General features: G+C 37.3%; 1 protein-coding gene across 1 annotated transcript in view; it reads left to right on the top strand.

Moving 5' to 3' along the window:
* EPB41L5 (erythrocyte membrane protein band 4.1 like 5) overlaps nucleotides 1–19,761 on the top strand; it is a 405,052-nt gene that overhangs the window by 284,369 nt on the left and 100,922 nt on the right. The window contains exons 16-17 of the mRNA XM_053712169.1: nucleotides 8,925–9,040; nucleotides 11,910–12,089. Coding sequence (XP_053568144.1) covers nucleotides 8,925–9,040; nucleotides 11,910–12,089 — 296 coding nt within the window. The remainder of the gene's footprint in view (nucleotides 1–8,924; nucleotides 9,041–11,909; nucleotides 12,090–19,761) is intronic.

Genomic DNA, 19,761 nt, shown 5'->3' with positions numbered 1-19,761 from the left:
CTCTGAGTACAGTGAATGTCAGAGGGATATGTGAAGGGAGTATCACTTATTGAATGCAATGGTTTTCCTCACGGGAGATCTATTTCATAGGTTCTCTGTTATCGGTCGTAGAGATTCATCTCCTACCTCCCTTTTCAGATCAACGATATACTCTCATATACCATTACCTGGTATGGCTATCTGCTATATGTGGATGGGTGTCTTTCGGTAAGTATGTTTTTATTACTTAAGACACCTCAGCTATGGTTTGGCACTTTATGTATTAATATAAAGTAATAAATATATGTATTGTACTTATATTTGCCATGAGTCAGGTTCATGTATTTCCTTTTGGCAGACTGTCAGTTTCATATTTGGGGATAATAAACATATTAAGAAATATTTTTCTTACCTGGGGTTTTAAATTGACTACATTTTTCTTTGCAGATTGCAGGCAGGATTAGGCCCGCGCGGTGAGCCAAATGCTAGACTTTTTTTGCGGCATTCTTGGCGCGACAATTTTTTGTGCGCGAAAGTACGTCCGTTGATGCAAATTCGTAATTTCCACCGTCATACTTGACGCAGAGTTCCTTACACAAGGTTGCGTCGTTAGTGACGTGAGTGTCCGGACGTTGTTGGTGTAAAAAAATTTTCAGTTACGTTGTGCGTCATACTTGGCGCCAAAATGTTTCATTATTTGTTCACCCCATTGCTATTTGCCTCTTGCCTTTTTCTATGTCAGAGGGCTATGCTATTTGCATTTTTTTCCCATTCCTGAAACTGTCATATAAGGAAATTGATAATTTTGCTTTATATGTTGTTTTTTCTTTTACATTTTGCAAGATGTCTCAATCTGATCCTGTCTCAGAAGTATCTGTTGGAACTTTGCTGCCTGATATCGGTTCTACCAAAGCTAAGTGCATTTGTTGTAAACTTGTGGAGATTATATCTCTAAATTTTATTTTGTATTAGTTGTCATGATAAACTTTTACATGCAGATAATGTGTCCATCAGTAATAGTACATTACCGGTTGCAGTTACTTCAACTTCTAATGTACATGATATAGCTATGAATTTTAAAGAATTTGTTACTGATTCTATTCAGAAGGCTCTGTCTGGTTTCCGCCTTCTAATAAAAATAAAAGGTCTTTTGAAATTTCAAATGACCGACAACGTAATGAATTATCCTCCTCTGATGAGGATCTATCTGATTCAGAAGATCCTTCCTCAGATATTGACACTGACATATCTACTTAAATTGAGTATATTCGTTCTTTGTTAAAAGAAGTGTTAATTACTTTGGATATTGAGGAAACTAGTCCTCTTGACATTAAAACTAGTAAACGTTTAAATTCTGTTTTTAAACCTCCTGTGGTTGCTCCAGAGGTTTTTCATATTCCTGATGCTATTTCTGATATGATTTCTAAGGAATGGAATAAGCCGGGTACTTTTTTTATTCCTTCTTCAAGGTTTAAAAAATTGTATCCTTTACCAGCAATTTCAATAGAGTTTTGGGAAAAGATCCCCAAAGTTGATGGGGCTATTTCTACTCTTGCTAAACGTACCACTATTCCTATGGAAGATAGTACTTCTATTAAAGATCCTTTAGATAGGAAACTTAAATCTTATCTAAGGAAAGCCTATTTATATTCAGGTCATTTTCTCAGGCCTGTAATTTCTTTGGCTGATGTTGCAGCTGCATCAACTTTTTGGTTGGAGAATTTAGCGCAACAAGAATTGGATTCTGTCGTATCTAGCATTGTTCGCTTACTGCAACATGCTAATCATTTTATTTGTGATGCCATTTTTGATATTATCAAAATTGATGTTAGATCCATGTCTTTAGCTATTTTATCTAGAAGAGCTTTGTGGCTTAAATCTTGGAATGCTGATATGACATCTAAGTCTAGATTACTATCTCTTTCTTTCCAAGGTAATAATTTTATTTGGTTCTCAGTTGGATTCTATTATTTCAACTGTTACTGGGGGAAAGGGAGTTTTTTTTGCCTCAGGATAAAAAACCTAAGGGTAAATCTAAGGCTTCTAACCGTTTTCGTTCCTTTCGTAAAAATAAGGAACAAAAACCTAATCTTTCCCCCAAGGAATGAAAGCCTTCCTCAAATTGGAATAAATCCAAGCCATTTAAGAAACCTAAGTCAGCCCCTAAGTCCGCATGAAGGTGCGGCCCTCATTCCAGCTCAGCTGGTGGGGGGCAGATTAAGGTTTTTCAAGGATGTTTTGATAAATTCTGTCCAAAATCATTGGATTCAGAGCATTGTCTCTCAAGGGTATCGAATAGGATTCAGAGTAAGACCTCTTGTGAAAAGATTTTTTCTCTCACATATCCCAACAAATCCAGTAAAAGCACAGGCTTTTATGAAGTGTGTTTCAGACCTGGAGTTATCAGGGGTAATCATGCCAGTTCCTTTTCAGGAACAGGGTTTGGGGTTTTATTCTAATCTATTCATTGTCCCAAAGAAGGAAAATTCATTCAGACCAGTTCTGGATCTGAAAATTTTGAATCGTTATGTACCAACTTTCAAGATGGTGACTATAAGGACTTATTCTGCCTTTTGTTCAGCAAGGACATTATATGTCCACGATAGACTTGCAGGATGCATACCTTCATATTCCGATTCATCCAGATCATTATCAGTTCCTGAGATTCTCTTTGGTACTAGCTCAGTCTTTACGTTCTGCAGAATCTCACACGAATCAACTAGTGTTGTTTCTTCGGAAACATGGTTGGAGGATCAATTTACCAAAATGTTTCTTGATTCCTCAGACAAGGGTCACCTTTTTAGGCTTCCAGATAGATTCAGTGTCCATGACTCTGTCTCTAACAAACAAGAGACGTTTAAAATTGGTTGCAGCCTGTCGGCACCTTCAGTCTCAGTCATTCCCTTCAGTGGCTATGTGCATGGAAGTTTTAGGTCTCATGATTGCAGCATCCGACGCGATCCCCTTTGCTCGTTTTCAGCTTTGTATTCTTAATCAATGGTGCAGGGATTATACAAAGATATCACAATTAATATCCTTAAATCCCAATGTTCGACACTCTCTGACGTGGTGGTTAAATCACCAGCGTTTAGTTCAAAGGGGCTTTTTTGTTTGTCCAACCTGGACTGTGATCACAACAGATGCGAGTCTTTCAGGTTGGGGAGCTGTTTGGGGATCTCTGACAGCACAAGGGGTTTGGAAATCTCAAGAGGCGAGATTACCAATCAATATTTTAGAACTCCGTGCAATTCTCAGAGCTCTTCAGTTTTGGCCTCTGTTGAAGAGAGAACCGTTCATTTGTTTTCAGACAGACAATATCACAACAGTGGCATATATCAATCATCAGGGTGGGACTCAAAGTCCCCAAGCTATGGAAGAAGTATCTCGGATACTTGTTTGGGCGGAATCCAGCTCCTGTCTAATTTCTGCGGTGCATATCGCAGGTGTAGACAATTGGAAGGCGGATTATCTCAGCCGTCAGACTTTACATCCGGGGGAGTGGTCTCTCCATCCAGATGTGTTTTCTCATATTGTTCAGATGTGGGATCTTCCAGAGATAGATCTGATGGCCTCTCATCTAAACAAGAAACTTCCCAGATACCTGTCCAGGTCCAGGGATTTTCAGGCGGAAGCAGTGGATGCATTGACACTTCCTTGGTGTTATCAACCTGCTTATATTTTCCCACCTCTAGTTCTTCTTCCAAGAGTGAGCTCCAAAATCATCATGGAACAATTGTTTGTGTTGCTGGTGGCTCCAGCATGGCCTCACAGGTTTTGGTATGTGGATCTTGTTCGGATGTCCAGTTGTCAACCTTGGCCACTTCCGTTAAGGCCGGACCTATTGTCTCAAGGTCCGTTTTTCCATCAGGATCTCAAATCATTAAATTTTAAGGTGTGGAAATTGAACGCCTACTGCTAAGTCATAGAGGTTTCTCTGACTCAGTGATTAATACTATGTTACAAGCTCGTAAATCTGTCTCTAGAAAGATTTATTATCGAGTTTGGAAGACTTATATTTCATGGTGTTCCTCTCATAAATTTTCTTGGCATTCTTTTAGAATTCCTAGAATTTTACAGTTTCTTCAGGATGGTTTGGATAAGGGTTTATCTGCAAGTTCCTTGAAGGTACAAATCTCTGCTCTTTCTGTTTTATTTCACCGAAAGATTGCCAAACTTCCTGATATTCACTGTTTTGTACAGGCTTTGGTTCGTATCAAGCCTATCATTAAATCAATCTCTCCTCCTTGGAGTCTTAATTTGGTTTTGAGGGCTTTACAGGCTTGGAAAGTGTTGTTCCTTTTTGCCATCTCTTCTGCTAGAAGAGTGTCTGAGCTATCTGCTCTTTCTTGTGAACCTTCTTTTCTGATTTTCATCAGGATAAGGCGGTTTTGCGGACTTCATTTGAATTTTTACCTAAGGTTGTGAATTCTAACAACATTAGTAGAGAAATTGTTGTCCCTTCCTTGTGTCCTAATCCTAAGAATCCTTTGGAAAGATCCTTACATTCTTTGGATCTGGTGAGAGCTTTGAAATATTATGTTGAAGCTACTAAAGATTTCAGGAAGACTTCTAGTCTATTTGTTATATTTTCTGGTCCTAGGAAAGGTCAGAAAGCTATTTCTTTTTCTTCTTGGTTAAAGCTTTTGATTCATCAAGCTTATTGGAGTCGGGTCAGGCCCCGCCTCAGAGAATTACAGCTCATTCTACTAGATCAGTCTCCACTTCGTGGGCTTTTAAGAATGAGGCTTCAGTTGATCAGATTTGCAAAGCCGCGACTTGGTCCTCTTTGCATACATTTACTAAATTCTACCGTTTTGATGTATTTGCTTCATCAGAAGCAGTTTTTGGTAGAAAAGTTCTTCAGGCAGCTGTTTCAGTTTGATTCTTCTGCTGATGTTTTAAGTTTTTCTTGTCATTTAAGAATAAACTTATAATTTGGGTTGTGGATTATTTTTTCAGCGGAAAATGGCTGTTGTTTATTTTTATCCCTCCCTTTCTAGTGACTCTTGTGTGGAGTTCCACATTTTGGGTATTGCTATCCCATACATCACTAGCTCATGGACTCTTGCCATTACATGAAAGAAAACTTAATTTATGTAAGAATTTACCTGATAAATTAATTTCTTTCATATTGGCAAGTGTCCATGAGGCCCACCCTTTTTATGGTGGTTATGATTTTTTTATATAAAGCACAATTATTTCCAGATTCCTTTGTTGATGCTTTCTACTCCTTTCTTTATCACCCCACTACTTGGCTATTCGTTAAACTGAATTGTGGGTGTGGTGAGGGGTGTATTTATAGGCATTTTGAGGTTTGGGAAACTTTGCCCCTCCTGGTAGGATTGTATATCCCATACGTCACTAGCTCATAGACTCTTGCCAATATGAAAGAAATGAATTTATCAGGTAAATTCTTACATAAATTATGTTTTTTTCTGGCTTGTAAGTCCAAAGTATAGAGCACCTTCTGATGTTTGATTTTTTTTCATGGGGACACTGGTTTCTCTCGCAGGAGTATTGCTAAGAAGAAGTTTAAGGATTTTGTGTCTGGTTATGTGGCCAAAGGTAAATGAACCATAAACGTTTTGTAATGAAATTATACTTTTCTTCCAATAGAGTAACACCTTGCCCACCCACTTACTTTCTTAATTGGGGGAGCCATCCCGGACTTGAGTGTAGAGCAATAGTGTTCAATCCTGTCCTTAGGCCTTCCTAACAGGCCATATTTTGAGGATATCTTAACTAGAGCACAGGTGAACTAAACAGCTGATTAGTAAACATGGTTATTTTACCTGCTCTCACCCAAGGTAATCCTGAAAATCTGGTCTCTTAGGGAGGCCCAAGGACAGGTTTTAAAACCAGTGGTCTAGAGAACACAGGGCCTACCACTGTCATTGTGTTAACATTTCTGTGAGAGATAGTGTGCTTGGGTGTGATTATAGATTTCATGTCCATTTGGCTTTTCTTAACTGATCAACGTAAACTCGAGCTTCAGTCTTCTTGTCTGATTTTTTTGTCAGTAGCTCTTGCTTCAGTGGCTCAATGCATGGAGGTAGTGGGGCTGATGGTTGCAGCATCAGACACCATTCCTTTAGCAAGGTTTAAACCTTCTTCCTCTTTGGCTATGCATGCTAAGGCGGTGGAATGTAGAATACACCAATCTATCTCAGTTAATTCTCTTGGACAGAAAGTTCCTTTCTTGGTGGACGTTACACAATCTCTAGTTTCTCTGGTAATGTCTTTTCTTCATCCGTCCTGGGAAATAGTTACCATGGATGCAAGTCTCTTAGGTTGAGGCGCTGTCTGGGTTCCTCAGAGATCTCTGGGAGTTTGGTCTCCTCAAGATGCAATGTTACCAATCGATATCTTATAATGTTGTGCAATCTTCTTGGCGCTTCAGGCTTGGCCTCTTGCCAGTTCAGTTCAATTTATTATTTCAATTTGACAACATCTCTGCAGTAGCCTATATCACTCATCAAGGAGGTACTTTCAGTTACCTAGCAATGTAGGAGGTATCTCCCATTCTAGCTTTGACAGAATCCCATCAGTGTGCATTTTCAGCAATCCACATTCCAGAAGTCAACAATTCGGAGGCGGATTACTTGATTACATCAATCGGGACATTTTCGATTAGCCGGCTCCTCATTGGGGCCTCAAAGAGATAGACTTGATGGCGTCTCCTCTGAATCACAAAACTCTGTTATGGAGCAAGGTTCAGTGACCCTCAAGCAAAACTGATAGATGCATTAGCAGTGCCTTGGCCTTTTCATCTAGTCTATCTTTTTCCACCAATTGTGCTTCTTCCAAGGGTGATTGCTAGGATCAAACAGTAACATACTAGCAATCTTTATAGCTCCTGCATGGCCTCACAGGACTTGGTATGCCAATCTGATTTAAATGCCCAATGTTCCACCGTGGTGTCTTTCTCAGCTACCAGACCGGTTATCTCAAGGTCTATTCTTTTATCAAAATATTCAATCTCACAATCTGACTGCTTAGAGGTTGAACGGTTGATCCTTACTCAGTTTTTTCTGACTCAGTGGTAGATACCCTGATTCATGCTCGTAAGCCAATTGCTAGGATAATTTATCATAGGGTTTGAAAGTGTATCTTTCTTGGTGTGTGGAGCTAGGTTATACTTGGCATTCCTTTATAATTCCTTACATTCTCCAATTTCTTCATGATGGCTTAGATAAGGGTTTGTCAGCCAGTACTTTGAAGGGTCACATTTCTGCCTTTTCTGTCTTATTCCATAGAAAACTTTTTAAGCTTACAGATATCCAATCCTTTGTGCAAGATTTGGTTAGAATCAGAACAGTTATAAGGTTGATTGCTCCTCCTTGGAATCTCAGCTTAGTTTGAAGAGTGTTGCAGTCTTTGAACCTATGCAGAAGGCGACATCGGTTGTTTTGTCCAGGAAGGTTTTGTTTCTATTGGCTATTTTTTCTGCAAAGAGTTTGTCTGAGTTATCAGTTCTCTTTTGTGATCCTCTGTATTTAGTGTTCTATCGGGATAAAGCTGTTTTACTTACTAATTTTAGTTTCTTACCTATAATTTCTTCAGAAAATATTTGTCAGGACATTTGTAGCACCTTCCTTATGTCCTAATTAAAAAAAAAATTCTAAAGAAAGGTTGTTACACAATTTGGATGTGGTCCGGGCTTTGAAATACTATCTGCAAGCCACTAAAGAATTTAGTCATTCCTTAACTTATTTATTTTGTTTCCAAGCAAAGCATGGGTAAAAAGGCATTGTCTATTTCTTTAGCTTCCTGGTTAAAAAGTTTGATTAATAAGGCTAACTTGAAGGCTGGTGTTCTACAATAAGTTGTCTACCATAGGAATGTGTTCACCACGTCACTTCCTGTGGACACATTTTGCTGCTTGAGGTTTGTGGTGCTCACTGCGCATGTGCTAGAGGCCCAACCTCCTACAAACAGCTGATCGAGGAAATATATGCAACACCACACTGAGCACACGTTACTGGTTGCAAAACCAGACGGAACAAGCTGTCTGTCATCAGATTTTGTAACCAGAAAGTGCGCCACACGGGTCTCAGAATCTTTACACCACCACACAACTGCTGCAACGACATGCACAGCTATTAACCCCTTATTCTCAGTCAACAAGTTCAGCCAGTCCCTTCACTGTGTAACAATCTGAGGGGGGGGGGGGGAGTATTTGAAACAAGTTATCTCTTTTTGTGAGTCAATCTTTGTGAGTGATCTTTTCTTATTTGCAAAGATAGATATATTGTCTCAAATACTCCCCCCTCAGATTGTTTCACAGTGAAGGGACTGGCTGAACTTGTTGACTAAGTATAAGGTGTTACTAGCTGTGCAAGTCGTTGCAGCCGTTGCGTGGTGGTGTACAGATTCTGTGACCCGTCTGGCGCACTTTCTGGTTACAAAATCCGATGACAGACAGCTTGTTCCGTCTGATTTTGCAACCAGTACCGTGCGTTCAAGAATGTGGTGCCATATATTTCCTCGACCCGTGTAAATCGGCTCTTTTAAGGAGGTTGGGCCTCTAGCACATGCGCAGTGAGCGCCACAAACCTCAAGCAGCTGATTCACGTCACCGGAAGTGACGTGGTAGACACATTCCTACTTGGTAGACAACTTATTTTAGAACATTTTAGTCTCTGCCTTTACATATTACAGCTTATTCAACTCGTTCAGTGTCTACTTCCTGGGCTTTTAAAAATGATGCTTCAGTAAATAAGCTTTGCAAGGCAGCAACTTGTTCGTCTCTTAACAATTATTTTGTAGCTAAAACTTAATTGAAATATAATACCCCAAAAATAAGCTGACCCTAACATTTAATTGGGAAATGATCATATGCAATTGCTGATTTCATAAATATGCCTCTACTGCTTTTATCTCTGATAAATATTTCGTTTTTATGACGAGGATATGATTTTGGATACATTGCTTTATATTCCTAGGTTTGGCCAATGAAGCCTTCCCTTCCTGTGGTGAATGCTCTTCCAACTGGACCTGTTTTGGTAGAAATTGAAAACCTTCCAAGGAGTCCTGGTGCAAGTCATGGGGAGAAGAAATGGTTTGTTTCTCATATTCACATATTTCTAAATATAAAGTCCTTAGCTGTTAAGGGACACATATAACGGGTAGATTGCAAAAACAAAATCTGTTTATCAAGGGTTTTATACAAAGGAGTATGCTAGGAGTTTAAAAATGTAATTCTAGTCGTCATTGTGTTTCCCTAATACTGCTTACATGACACTGGAGGCTTATTACCAGGTATAACCATAATGCAGTGTAATTTTGGCATGTTTCCTTTCTGTAGCAATTAATTTGTATTTAAAGGGACAGTAAATTCAAAATTAAACTTCTATGATTCTGATAGAGCATCCAATTTTATTAAACTTCTATTAACATACTTGCTTTGTTCTCTTGGTATCCTTTTGTTGTAAATCATACCTAGGTAGGCTCAGGAGCAGAAATAAACTGCTGATTGGTGGCTACATATAAATTGCCTATTGTTGGTTCACCAAATGTGTTTAGCGAGCTCCCATTAGTGCATTGCTGCTCCAACAATGAATATCAAAAGAAGGAAGCAAATTTTATAATATAATTAAGAAACTGTATGTTCAATCTGAATCATGAAAGTTTAATTTGAGCTTTACTGCCCCATTAATTGCATTGATTCAGTTAATGCACATATTTATGCATTTGTACCAAATATCTTTGGACAACATAAAATCATACCATGTTAAACGGATAGGAAAGTAAAAATTAAACTTGCATGGTTGTAATTTCAAAACACTTTTAAATGAACTTCTATTATCAAATGTGCTTTGTTCACTTGGTATCCCTTGTTGAAAATGCATACATATCCTACACTAGTGGGAGCCAGCTGCTGATTGGTGCCTGCACACATTTGTCTCTTGTGATTGGCTAACTAGATGTGTTAAGTTAGCTGTCAGTAGTGTGTTGCTGCTCCTTCAGCAAAGGACAACAAGAGAATGAAGCAAATTTGTTAATAGAAGAAAAAGAAAATGTTGAGGTTCCTGCCCCTAAAACCACTAAGGCAGTAAAGCAGTTGTTTTTAGTTAAATTGAACTTTAAAAAATAATTTTAGGGATATCGTTACTACACATATTAACTTTCCTCATCCACCCAGCTTCTCTAGCATATATATGTGTGTGTGTTTATTGTTTCCTTTAAGACAAATAAGCAACACTATTTAGCTCTAACCTAACGTTTAATTCTGACACCTTTTTCTTTTTTTATTATTATTAAATGCTTTACTATTTATACTTTCTAACAAGTCTGTCTCATCCTTATACAAAAGTAATAGGTATTGTAACCTTTGGTGTTGAGAACAAGCCCAGTGTAATAGAAATTTTACAATAAATGAATCTCCCTTTTTTACAAAATAGTGTTCCTTTAATACATTTCCTTAAAAATGTCATGGTTCAGTAGCACTCACCACTGATGACCATTAATAGGGGTCCAGAGAGAGACCAAATGCCTGAAAAATTCAGAGATGGCTATTAGAGATATACATTTTGTATGTTTTCATCAGATTTTCATACTGCAGGATAATGTGTTTTCCATCAGAGGTCAGGAATCCTATCACATCTAAACTGCTTAAATGTTACATTTATGAAAAGTGTTTTTCATCTCCGTTATAATGTTATGTTATACTTCAGTTTTATGATTTGCATACTGTGCAAAATAAAGATAGGTGTTTGGGAGTAGTTCGATATTCTACATTCCTAAATTGAACAGTATGCAAAACAATTCACTTTGATTTTATTTTGCTTTGTAAGTCAATGAATATTTTCTGTTTTGGTTGTGTTTTTATATAAATACATGCTGTAAAAAATCCAAAACCTCTCCTGAAGTAAAGGTCTGTAAAGTGTTGAGTGTCTGATGAAGGATCATTCAGCTTTTTGCTTTTGTGCTGTGCCGCTTTTCCTTTAAATCATTATCAGAATCTGAAATTAAAATTAAGCGCTTAATGAAATCATTTGGTGATTTGGGAGCCTGCTTTGTGTATTTAATTGATCATTGGTGGTGGGGCCTGAGGAATGCATCTTTGGACTTATTCCTTTAATTTGAATGAGTTGCAATTTGCTTCTGTTCATTTCATAGTGCTTGTGCATACTGCCGCTACGCTGAATGTTACGTGCTGGAGACAACTACAAATTTTCCTAATTGTTCTTTGGAAACCTTTTGATTTCTTCACATTCTGGTTCTCAATCCACTTCTGATTCTGGAGATGTTGATTACTCCTGAGTCCTCTTGCGGTGTTCAGTTTATTCATCTTCACTTTATCTTTTAGCTACTTTGCTTCTGCATTTTTGCCTATTGTAGCAAACGCTGGACATTTTTTTTCTCCGGTATTTCAAGCTTCTCATAACATTTACGTTAGTCTAGCTGACGGCCAAACAATGTTGATGAAATAATGTTTGCTTCTTATGAAAATATTTAAATACTAACAACTTGGTTATTTGGAAATTTGCTCACAAAACATGGATCAGCTACCAGTTAAGTTTTATTTTAACATAAAATTGTGTAGTTTTCCATGGAGGTGCTAAGATGGCAAACATTTTTGAAGCTTGAATGCTTGGGTTACATTGTAGGCTACCTCATCAAGCTAAGCCAGTCTTGCAATAGGAAAAAATAAATAAAAATCTTTCAAATATATCCTCTTCAGTATACTAAGCTGCTTTCTGCAAAGCTTCCTGTGCGAAGCCGGTTTTTGCAACCTTATGTTTTAATTATTATTATCGGTTATTTGTAGAGCGCCAACAGAGTTCGCAGCGCTAATGAAAGTGATGAGTTAATATAAATATATTTTTTCTTCTAAACTATCTATTATCTTGCTTCATCTTTATTTTTACTCATCTGAATTTCAATTTTTACCTAAATATTAATTCCTCCTCCCCTTAACACTGCAGGCCTACCGGGACTGCTGGTCTCATTCAGGATGTTGGAAACAATGCAAAAACACAGCCTGCCTCAACTTCACTACTTGGGGATAGGAACTACACCCATTTTGTTTATGAGCAGAATGCTAAGAATGCTGGGAAACCAATTGAACTCCGCAACTTTGGCGCTAGAACAACTATGACTGATCTATAGATATTTAGGATGCTGACTGAATGAATAACACTAACAAGGACTGCATCCAGCAGAATTATACAATTTTGCTTTCCTATACTTTGATAAGCATCAAATGAACTCCAGAGTTCTTCAAACAGGATTCTATAATGACGTTTTAACGCTTTGATATTCTCTGAACTAACTCATGACAGATTTCTTATCACATTCTGTTTCACACAGAGTTGAGATTTTGTCGTCCACCAAAAGTTCTATGTTTCTGTATTTTTTAATTACTTTGAGGTGTATACTATTAAAATTCAAGTTTATTACAAAATGCATTTCAACTTGAAGACATTCTATGTTCACTCTTTGTTTTGCTGTATTTTCAGAATCGGATCAAAAAGGTGGGGTTTTTTTCCCCTTTTTTTTCAACCCTTCTTTTGGTTTGATGGAATCATGCCACACAGTTTCTTTACAGATATTCACTGGAATTAGGATCCACAGCTAATCAGAAGCCAGGCAGAAGTCTGTCATAAAGACCATAGGATATAAAACATTTCAATACAAAATAAATATAAAATATATATTTTATTATTTATCTTGTTTATTTCAATAATACATATATTAACAGTGACAAATTGCCTGCTAGATGTTTCAGTGTTTGTTGAGGATGTAACCATTTGCCAACATATTTTATAGAAGAAAATGGTTCACTTTTTGGGTCTTTTTTTTCTTCTTTTTTATGTAAGTGTTCCTTAAGAGTGGCAACATCAAGGTTACAAGATGTAGCTTTAATAAACATAGCAAGTTTCTTAATATTTTGTTTCCAAAGGTGGTTCTGTCATCACAGTCTAGAAAAGAATTAATGTATCATTGTGGTCTGTATAGATTTTTTTTTTTAAGTTGACTGATTTTTTTTTAAGTGGCTGGATGTTTATACTCCTACAAAACCAATATAATTTAACTGTATAGCACGCTGAAAAATCATAATACATGGAGACAATATAATCTCTGCTTTCCACAAAAGTCAACATCTGTCTAAATAAAACTAGAAGTCTCTGTGGCCAACAAATGAACAGTAACACTCAAAACCTCAAAATAAGGATTTGCAAAGTGAAAAGGTAAATATTTTAGTTAACTTCAATAGCAGTTTTTTTTTTTCAATATATTATCTTTGCGTGGTACATTGATACAACTTTTCTTACTCATATTTCTTTCATATAGTTGGAGAGAGCCCACAAGCTAGTTACTGATGGGATACACATTTCTACCAGGAGGATGCAAAGTTTACCAAATCTCAAATGCCTATAAATACACCTTGCACCTCACTCATACCTCGGTTTTAAAAACTTTGCCTCGTTAGGAGGTGGTGAAGCATGAATTGTTTGGTTCTTCACTGAAAAGTGCTTCTAAGCATATTGAAGCCCAGTTTCTCTCTAAGTACAGTGTTTGTCTGAGGGATGTGAAGGGAATATTACCTGATAACAGGTTTTCACCTATGGGAAATCTATTCATAAGGCTCTGTAAATTTGGTTGCAGGGATTCATCTGCTGCTTCCCTTTACAGATCTGACAAAAAGAGACAGCACCTATTATAGGAGTGCACGGAGGAGACTTACCAGGTCTTAAACAGCCACATAGAAAGCAAAAAAGTCCTCCAGCTCCTCATATATAAAAAAATAACCTTTATTTCTTCATCATGGGTCCAATAATAAACAGCAATGTTTCGGGCCTAGCTCAGCCCTTCATCATGCATGATGAAGTGCTGAGCTAGGCCCACAACGTTGCTGTTTATTATTGGATCCATGATGAAATAATAAAAGTAATTTTCTCCAACATAGGTGTGTCCGGTCCACGGCGTCATCCTTACTTGTGGGATATTCTCTTCCCCAACAGGAAATGGCAAAGAGCCCAGCAAAGCTGGTCACATGATCCCTCCCAGGCTCCGCCTACCCCAGTCATTCTCTTTGCCGTTGTACAGGCAACATCTCCACGGAGATGGCTTAGAGTTTTGCGTACTAAACCTGGTTTTCTTCCAAAAGTTGTTTCTAACAAAAACATTAACCAGGAGATAGTTGTGCCTTCTTTGTGTCCTAATCCAGTTTCAAAGAAGGAACGTTTGTTGCACAACTTGGATGTAGTTCGTGCTCTCAAATTTTACTTAGCAGCTACTAAGGATTTCAGACAAACTTCGTCTTTGTTTGTTGTTTATTCTGGTAAACGGAGAGGTCAAAAAAGCAACTTCTACCTCTCTCTCCTTCTGGATTAAAAGCATTATCCGATTGGCTTATGAGACTGCCGGACGGCAGCCTCCTGAAAGAATCACAGCTCACTCCACTAGGGCTGTGGCTTCCACATGGGCCTTCAAGAACGAGGCTTCTGTTGATCAGATATGTAAGGCAGCGACTTGGTCTTCACTGCACACTTTTTCTAAATTTTACAAATTTGATACTTTTGCTTCTTCTGAGGCTATTTTTTGGGAGAAAGGTTTTGCAAGCCGTGGTGCCTTCCATTTAGGTGACCTGATTTGCTCCCTCCCTTCATCCGTGTCCTAAAGCTTTGGTATTGGTTCCCACAAGTAAGGATGACGCCGTGGACCGGACACACCTATGTTGGAGAAAACAGAATTTATGTTTACCTGATAAATTACTTTCTCCAACGGTGTGTCCGGTCCACGGCCCGCCCTGGTTTTTTTAATCAGGTCTGATAATTTATTTTCTTTAACTACAGTCACCACGGTAACATATGGTTTCTCCTATGCAAATATTCCTCCTTAACGTCGGTCGAATGACTGGGGTAGGCGGAGCCTGGGAGGGATCATGTGACCAGCTTTGCTGGGCTCTTTGCCATTTCCTGTTGGGGAAGAGAATATCCCACAAGTAAGGATGACGCCGTGGACCGGACACACCGTTGGAGAAAGTAATTTATCAGGTAAACATAAATTCTGTTTTTTCTATATGAGGAGCTGGTGGACTTTTTTGATTTCTATGTCCTTTTACAGATTGACATTATACTCCTCTACCATTAACTCTGCTGATATGTTTAATTACTGGTTTGGCTGTCTGTTATATGTGAATGGGTGTCTTATGGTAAGTATAATAGTTTTTTTTCTTTAAGACACACTCCGCTATGGAAGGCACTTTATTTTTTTTAAAGTTATAAATGTTTATAAATATATGTATTTGCCATGAGACCGGTTGTTTATTTCTCCTTAAGTGTCATAAATGCAGCATGAGTTTGTGAAACACTGCTTTTTAGTGTATGGGGGCTAGTTAAACAATGTTTATTTTTTAGCTTACCTTAGGCCTTCGTTATCTCTGCATACTCGGAGGTTCCATCAATTTGCGCTGTATTTTTGGCGCCAAAATTATTGCGCCTTTTTTTTTTTTTTTTTAGCTTAAGACCCGCTCTCACTTCACTCTGTGCCCTCTCAATTTTTAGAAAGCTATATATCAACTTTGATTTTGCAACTTCATCAATGTTTTATTATAATGTTATTATTTTAATAGCATTGTTTCCCATTTCCTCTTAAAAGTACTGCTGTATTAAGGAGCATGTGATGTTTGCCAACTAATTATATTTTTTTTGTATCTTTTTTTTTTTTTTTTTTTGCCATAATGTCTCAAACTGAACCTGCCTCAGACGATATCATAGAAACTGAGCTGCCTGAACATATTTCTACCAAAGCAAAGTGTGTTGTTTGTTAAATAGCTGATCTGAATTCTTCAGCTCAATTATGTGGCTTTTGTTTTGATAATTTATTACATGCTGATAATATTTCTAGGAGTACAAATGCATCCACTATTGTTCCATCTCAGTCTAATGTAAAGGGCATTCCTGCAGAAATTAAAGATTTTATTGCTGTAGCCAGAGAAGGCCATGAGTGCTATACTGCCTTCAAATAAACGTTAAAGGACTTGACAAACTTTTTCTAAATCTAGGGAATTTTGTACTGACCGACAGCATACTGATGTATCTTCTACTGATGGGGGTTCCACTGATTCAGAGGATCCTACATCAGAGACAGAAATTGACAAGTATTCTTTTTTTTTTTAAGATTGAAAATATTCAATCTCTTTTGAAAGTAGTATTGTTTACATTGGTGATTTAGTAGTCTAAACCTCTTGATGATAATTCTTGTAATTGTTTAAATTCTGTATTTAACACTACTGCTATTACCCCGGAAGTTTTTCCAATTCCAGATACTATCTCTAATGTGATTGCTAAAGAATGGTCTAAGCCTGGTGGTACTTTTAATCCTTCTAGGTTTCCAAAAAAATGTATAATTTGCCTGTTGCTAATTTGGAACTTAGGGAAACAGTCCCTATTTCCACTCTTGCAAGCTTACTACCATTCCTATAGAAGACAGCACTTATTTTAAAGACCCTTTAGATAGGAAGCTTTAATCTTACCTTAGAAGGGCATATTTACATACTGGCTATATTCTTAGACCTGTTATATCCATGGCTGATGTTGCTGATGCTTTTACCTTTTGGTTGGGCAGTTTAGAGCATATCACAGCCACCACGCTATAATCTCAACCTAATAAATGTGGACGATCACATAACCACGTGTTATTTATTTCCTTAGATTAAGCAGATATTATTTTTAACCTCTTAAGTTCAGTGGTCCATTGAGACATCCTAGCTTTACATTACAAACTATATTAACATTATATTATTATGGATTAATAGAATTGCATGGATAATGTACAACTATATCATACAGAGGTGATTTGAAATTAGAGGATTAAACTTTCACAATACACACTCAACAAGAGTAATTTTCCTCTATTCTCACTTACGCTCCTGGTAGCACTTTAACCCTTAGCATTATACAAGGTCATTATAACAAAGGCCCACCTAGTTACGACTGATAAGGGTTCTTTTAGGATAACACTTCTCCTTCATGGTTTTAATTTATACCCAATTTTAATTGTTTAATAATTGTTCATTATTTCTTTCTTGCTTCTGCCTAGTAGCTAGGGCACATAGTGCTCTAGCGCATTCTTTCAGTAGGAATCCTCTCTTCTCTGTTTCCCACCTATGCAGTAAATTTAGTTGTGCGCAGCACCACTCCCTAGATCACACTTATTAAGCGAGACTTTTAAGAACCATACAGGGAGACTGCCCGTATGTAGTGCCATTGCCAACCCCAATTCTAGTATTAGCTCAACAGTTGTCTTCATATCCTGAATTATCTAAGATTATTCTTTTACTTCAACACGCAAAAAAATCATTCAGGCTTGGAATCTATTGAAGAGGGAACCTTTATATTTGTTTTCAAACAGACAATATCAGAACAGTGACATATGTCAATCATCAAGGGGGATCTCTTAGTCCCCTAGCTATGAAAGAAGTATCTTGCATACTTTCTTGGGCGGAATCCAATTCCTGTCTAATCACGGCGATTCATATTCCTGGTGTAGACAATTGGGAAGCGGATTATCTCAGCCGACAATCTCTACATCCGGGGGAGTGGTCTCTCCACCCAGATGTATTCTATTGAATTTTCCAGATGTGGGGCTCTCCAGAGATAGATCTGATGACCTCTCGTTTGAAAAAGAAACTTCCCAGGTACCTTTACTCAGACGAAAATGATGGACTCTGTAGCAGTTCCATGGTCTTACCAGCCTGCTTGAATTTTTCTCCTTCTAGTTCTACTTCTAAGAGTGATCTCAAAGATCATAATGGAACAATCTTGTGTGTGTTTCTGATAGCACCAGCGTGGCCTCACAGAATTTGGTATGCGGACCTTGTCTGAATGTCCAGTTGCCAGCCTTGGCCTCTTCCTCTAAGACCGGACCTCCTTTCTCAAGGTCTGTTCTTCCATCCAGATCTCAAATCTCTAAATTTGATGGTATAGAAATTGAACATTTAGTCCTCAGTAATAGAGGTTTCTCTGACTCCATGACAAACACTATGATTCAGGCTCGTAAGCCTGTTTCAAGGAAAATATACCAGAAAATGTGGAAAACCTATATTTCATGGTGTTCTTCACATGATTATTCCTGGCATTCCAATTGGATTCCTTGGATTCTCCAGTTTCTTCAGGATGGTTTGGATAAAGGTTTCTCTGCCAATACCTTTTAAAAGGACAAATCTCTTCTCTTTCTGTTTTATTTCACAGAAAGATAGCTAATCTTCCTGATATACTGTTTTGTCCAGGCTTTAATTCGAATTAAACCTGTTATTAAATGTATTTATCTTTCTTGGAGTCTTAATTTGGTTTTAAAGATTTTGCAGGCTCCTCCTTTTGAACCTATGCATTCTTTAGATATTAAACTACTTTCTTGAAAAGTATTTTTTCTATTGGCCATCTCTTCTGCTTGAAGAGTTTCTGAATTGTCTGCTTTCTCTTGTGAGTCTCCTTATCTGATTTTCCATCAAGAAAAAGCTGTTTTGCTGAGTTCTTTCAAATTTTTGCCAAAAGTTGTGAATTCTAACATTAATAGGGAAATTATTCTTCTTTCCTTATGTCCTAATCCTAAGAATTATATTGATAAATCTTTGGATGTCGTTAGAGCTTTGAAATACTATGTAAATGCTACTAAGGATTTCAGACAGACTTCTAGTCTATTTGTTATTTTTACTGGTTCTAGAAAAGGTCAGAAAGCTTCCGTTTCTTTAGCATGTTGGTTGAAACTTTTTATTCACAAAGCTTACTTGGAGGCGGGTCAGTGCCGCCTCAGACAGTTACAGCTCATTCTACAAGATCAGTTGCCACATCTTGGGCTTTCAAGAATGAAGCTTCAGTTGATCTGCAAAGCGGCCACTTGGTCTTCTTTGCATACCTTTACTACATTTTATTATTTTTATGTTTTTGCTTCTTCGGAAGCATCTTTTGGAAGAAAGGTTCTTCAGGCAGCTGTCTCATTTTGATTCTAGTGCCTATGATTTAATTTCTTTGAATTTTTAAAGAAAGTTATTTTTTGGATTTAATTTCTCAGTGGAAATAGCTGTTTTTATTTTATCCCTCCCTTTGTTGTTACTCGTGGACCTTGACATCTCGGGTATTATATCCCATCAGTAACAAGCTTGTGGACTCTCGCCACCTATATGAAAGAAAACATAATTTATTTAAGAACTTACCTGATAAATGCATTTATTTTATTGTGGCAAGAGTCCACGAGGCCCACCCATTTTTGTGTGTGTTTTTTTTTTTTTTTGTATAAAGCACATCTTTTAATTTGCTCCTATTTTTTATGTTTTTACTCCTTATTTCACCTCGCCTACTTAGCTATATGTTAAACTGAGGTATGAGTGAGGTGGGAGGTGTATTTATAGGCATTCAAGGTTTGGGAAACTTTGCCGCCTCCTGGTAGGAATGTGTATCCCATCAGTAACAAGCTCGTGGACTCTCGCCACCATTGAAGAAATTAATTTATCAGGTAAATTCTTACATAAATTATGTTTTTTATATCTCTCGCTCACACACACTATAGCTATATATATATATATATATATATATATATATATATATATATATATATATATATATATATATATATATATATATATATATATATATATTAGTGTTCTCTTGGAGACCTTTTTTAATTGGTGCAAAGTCAAAGTTTTATATAATTTAGTCTGTACTGTGCACTTCATATTATTGCATGATTTGAAAGACCTACAAATTTTTACAGTTTTAATAAAGGATTTCCTACCTGTATTGTTTTAAGTACAAATTTAAATCCAAAATTTAA

The sequence above is a fragment of the Bombina bombina genome, chromosome 1 (genome assembly GCF_027579735.1).
Source record: "Bombina bombina isolate aBomBom1 chromosome 1, aBomBom1.pri, whole genome shotgun sequence".
In the NCBI taxonomy this organism is placed as follows: domain Eukaryota; kingdom Metazoa; phylum Chordata; class Amphibia; order Anura; family Bombinatoridae; genus Bombina; species Bombina bombina.
Note: the sequence above shows the minus strand (reverse complement) of the source record. Positions and strands in the feature narration are given on the sequence as shown.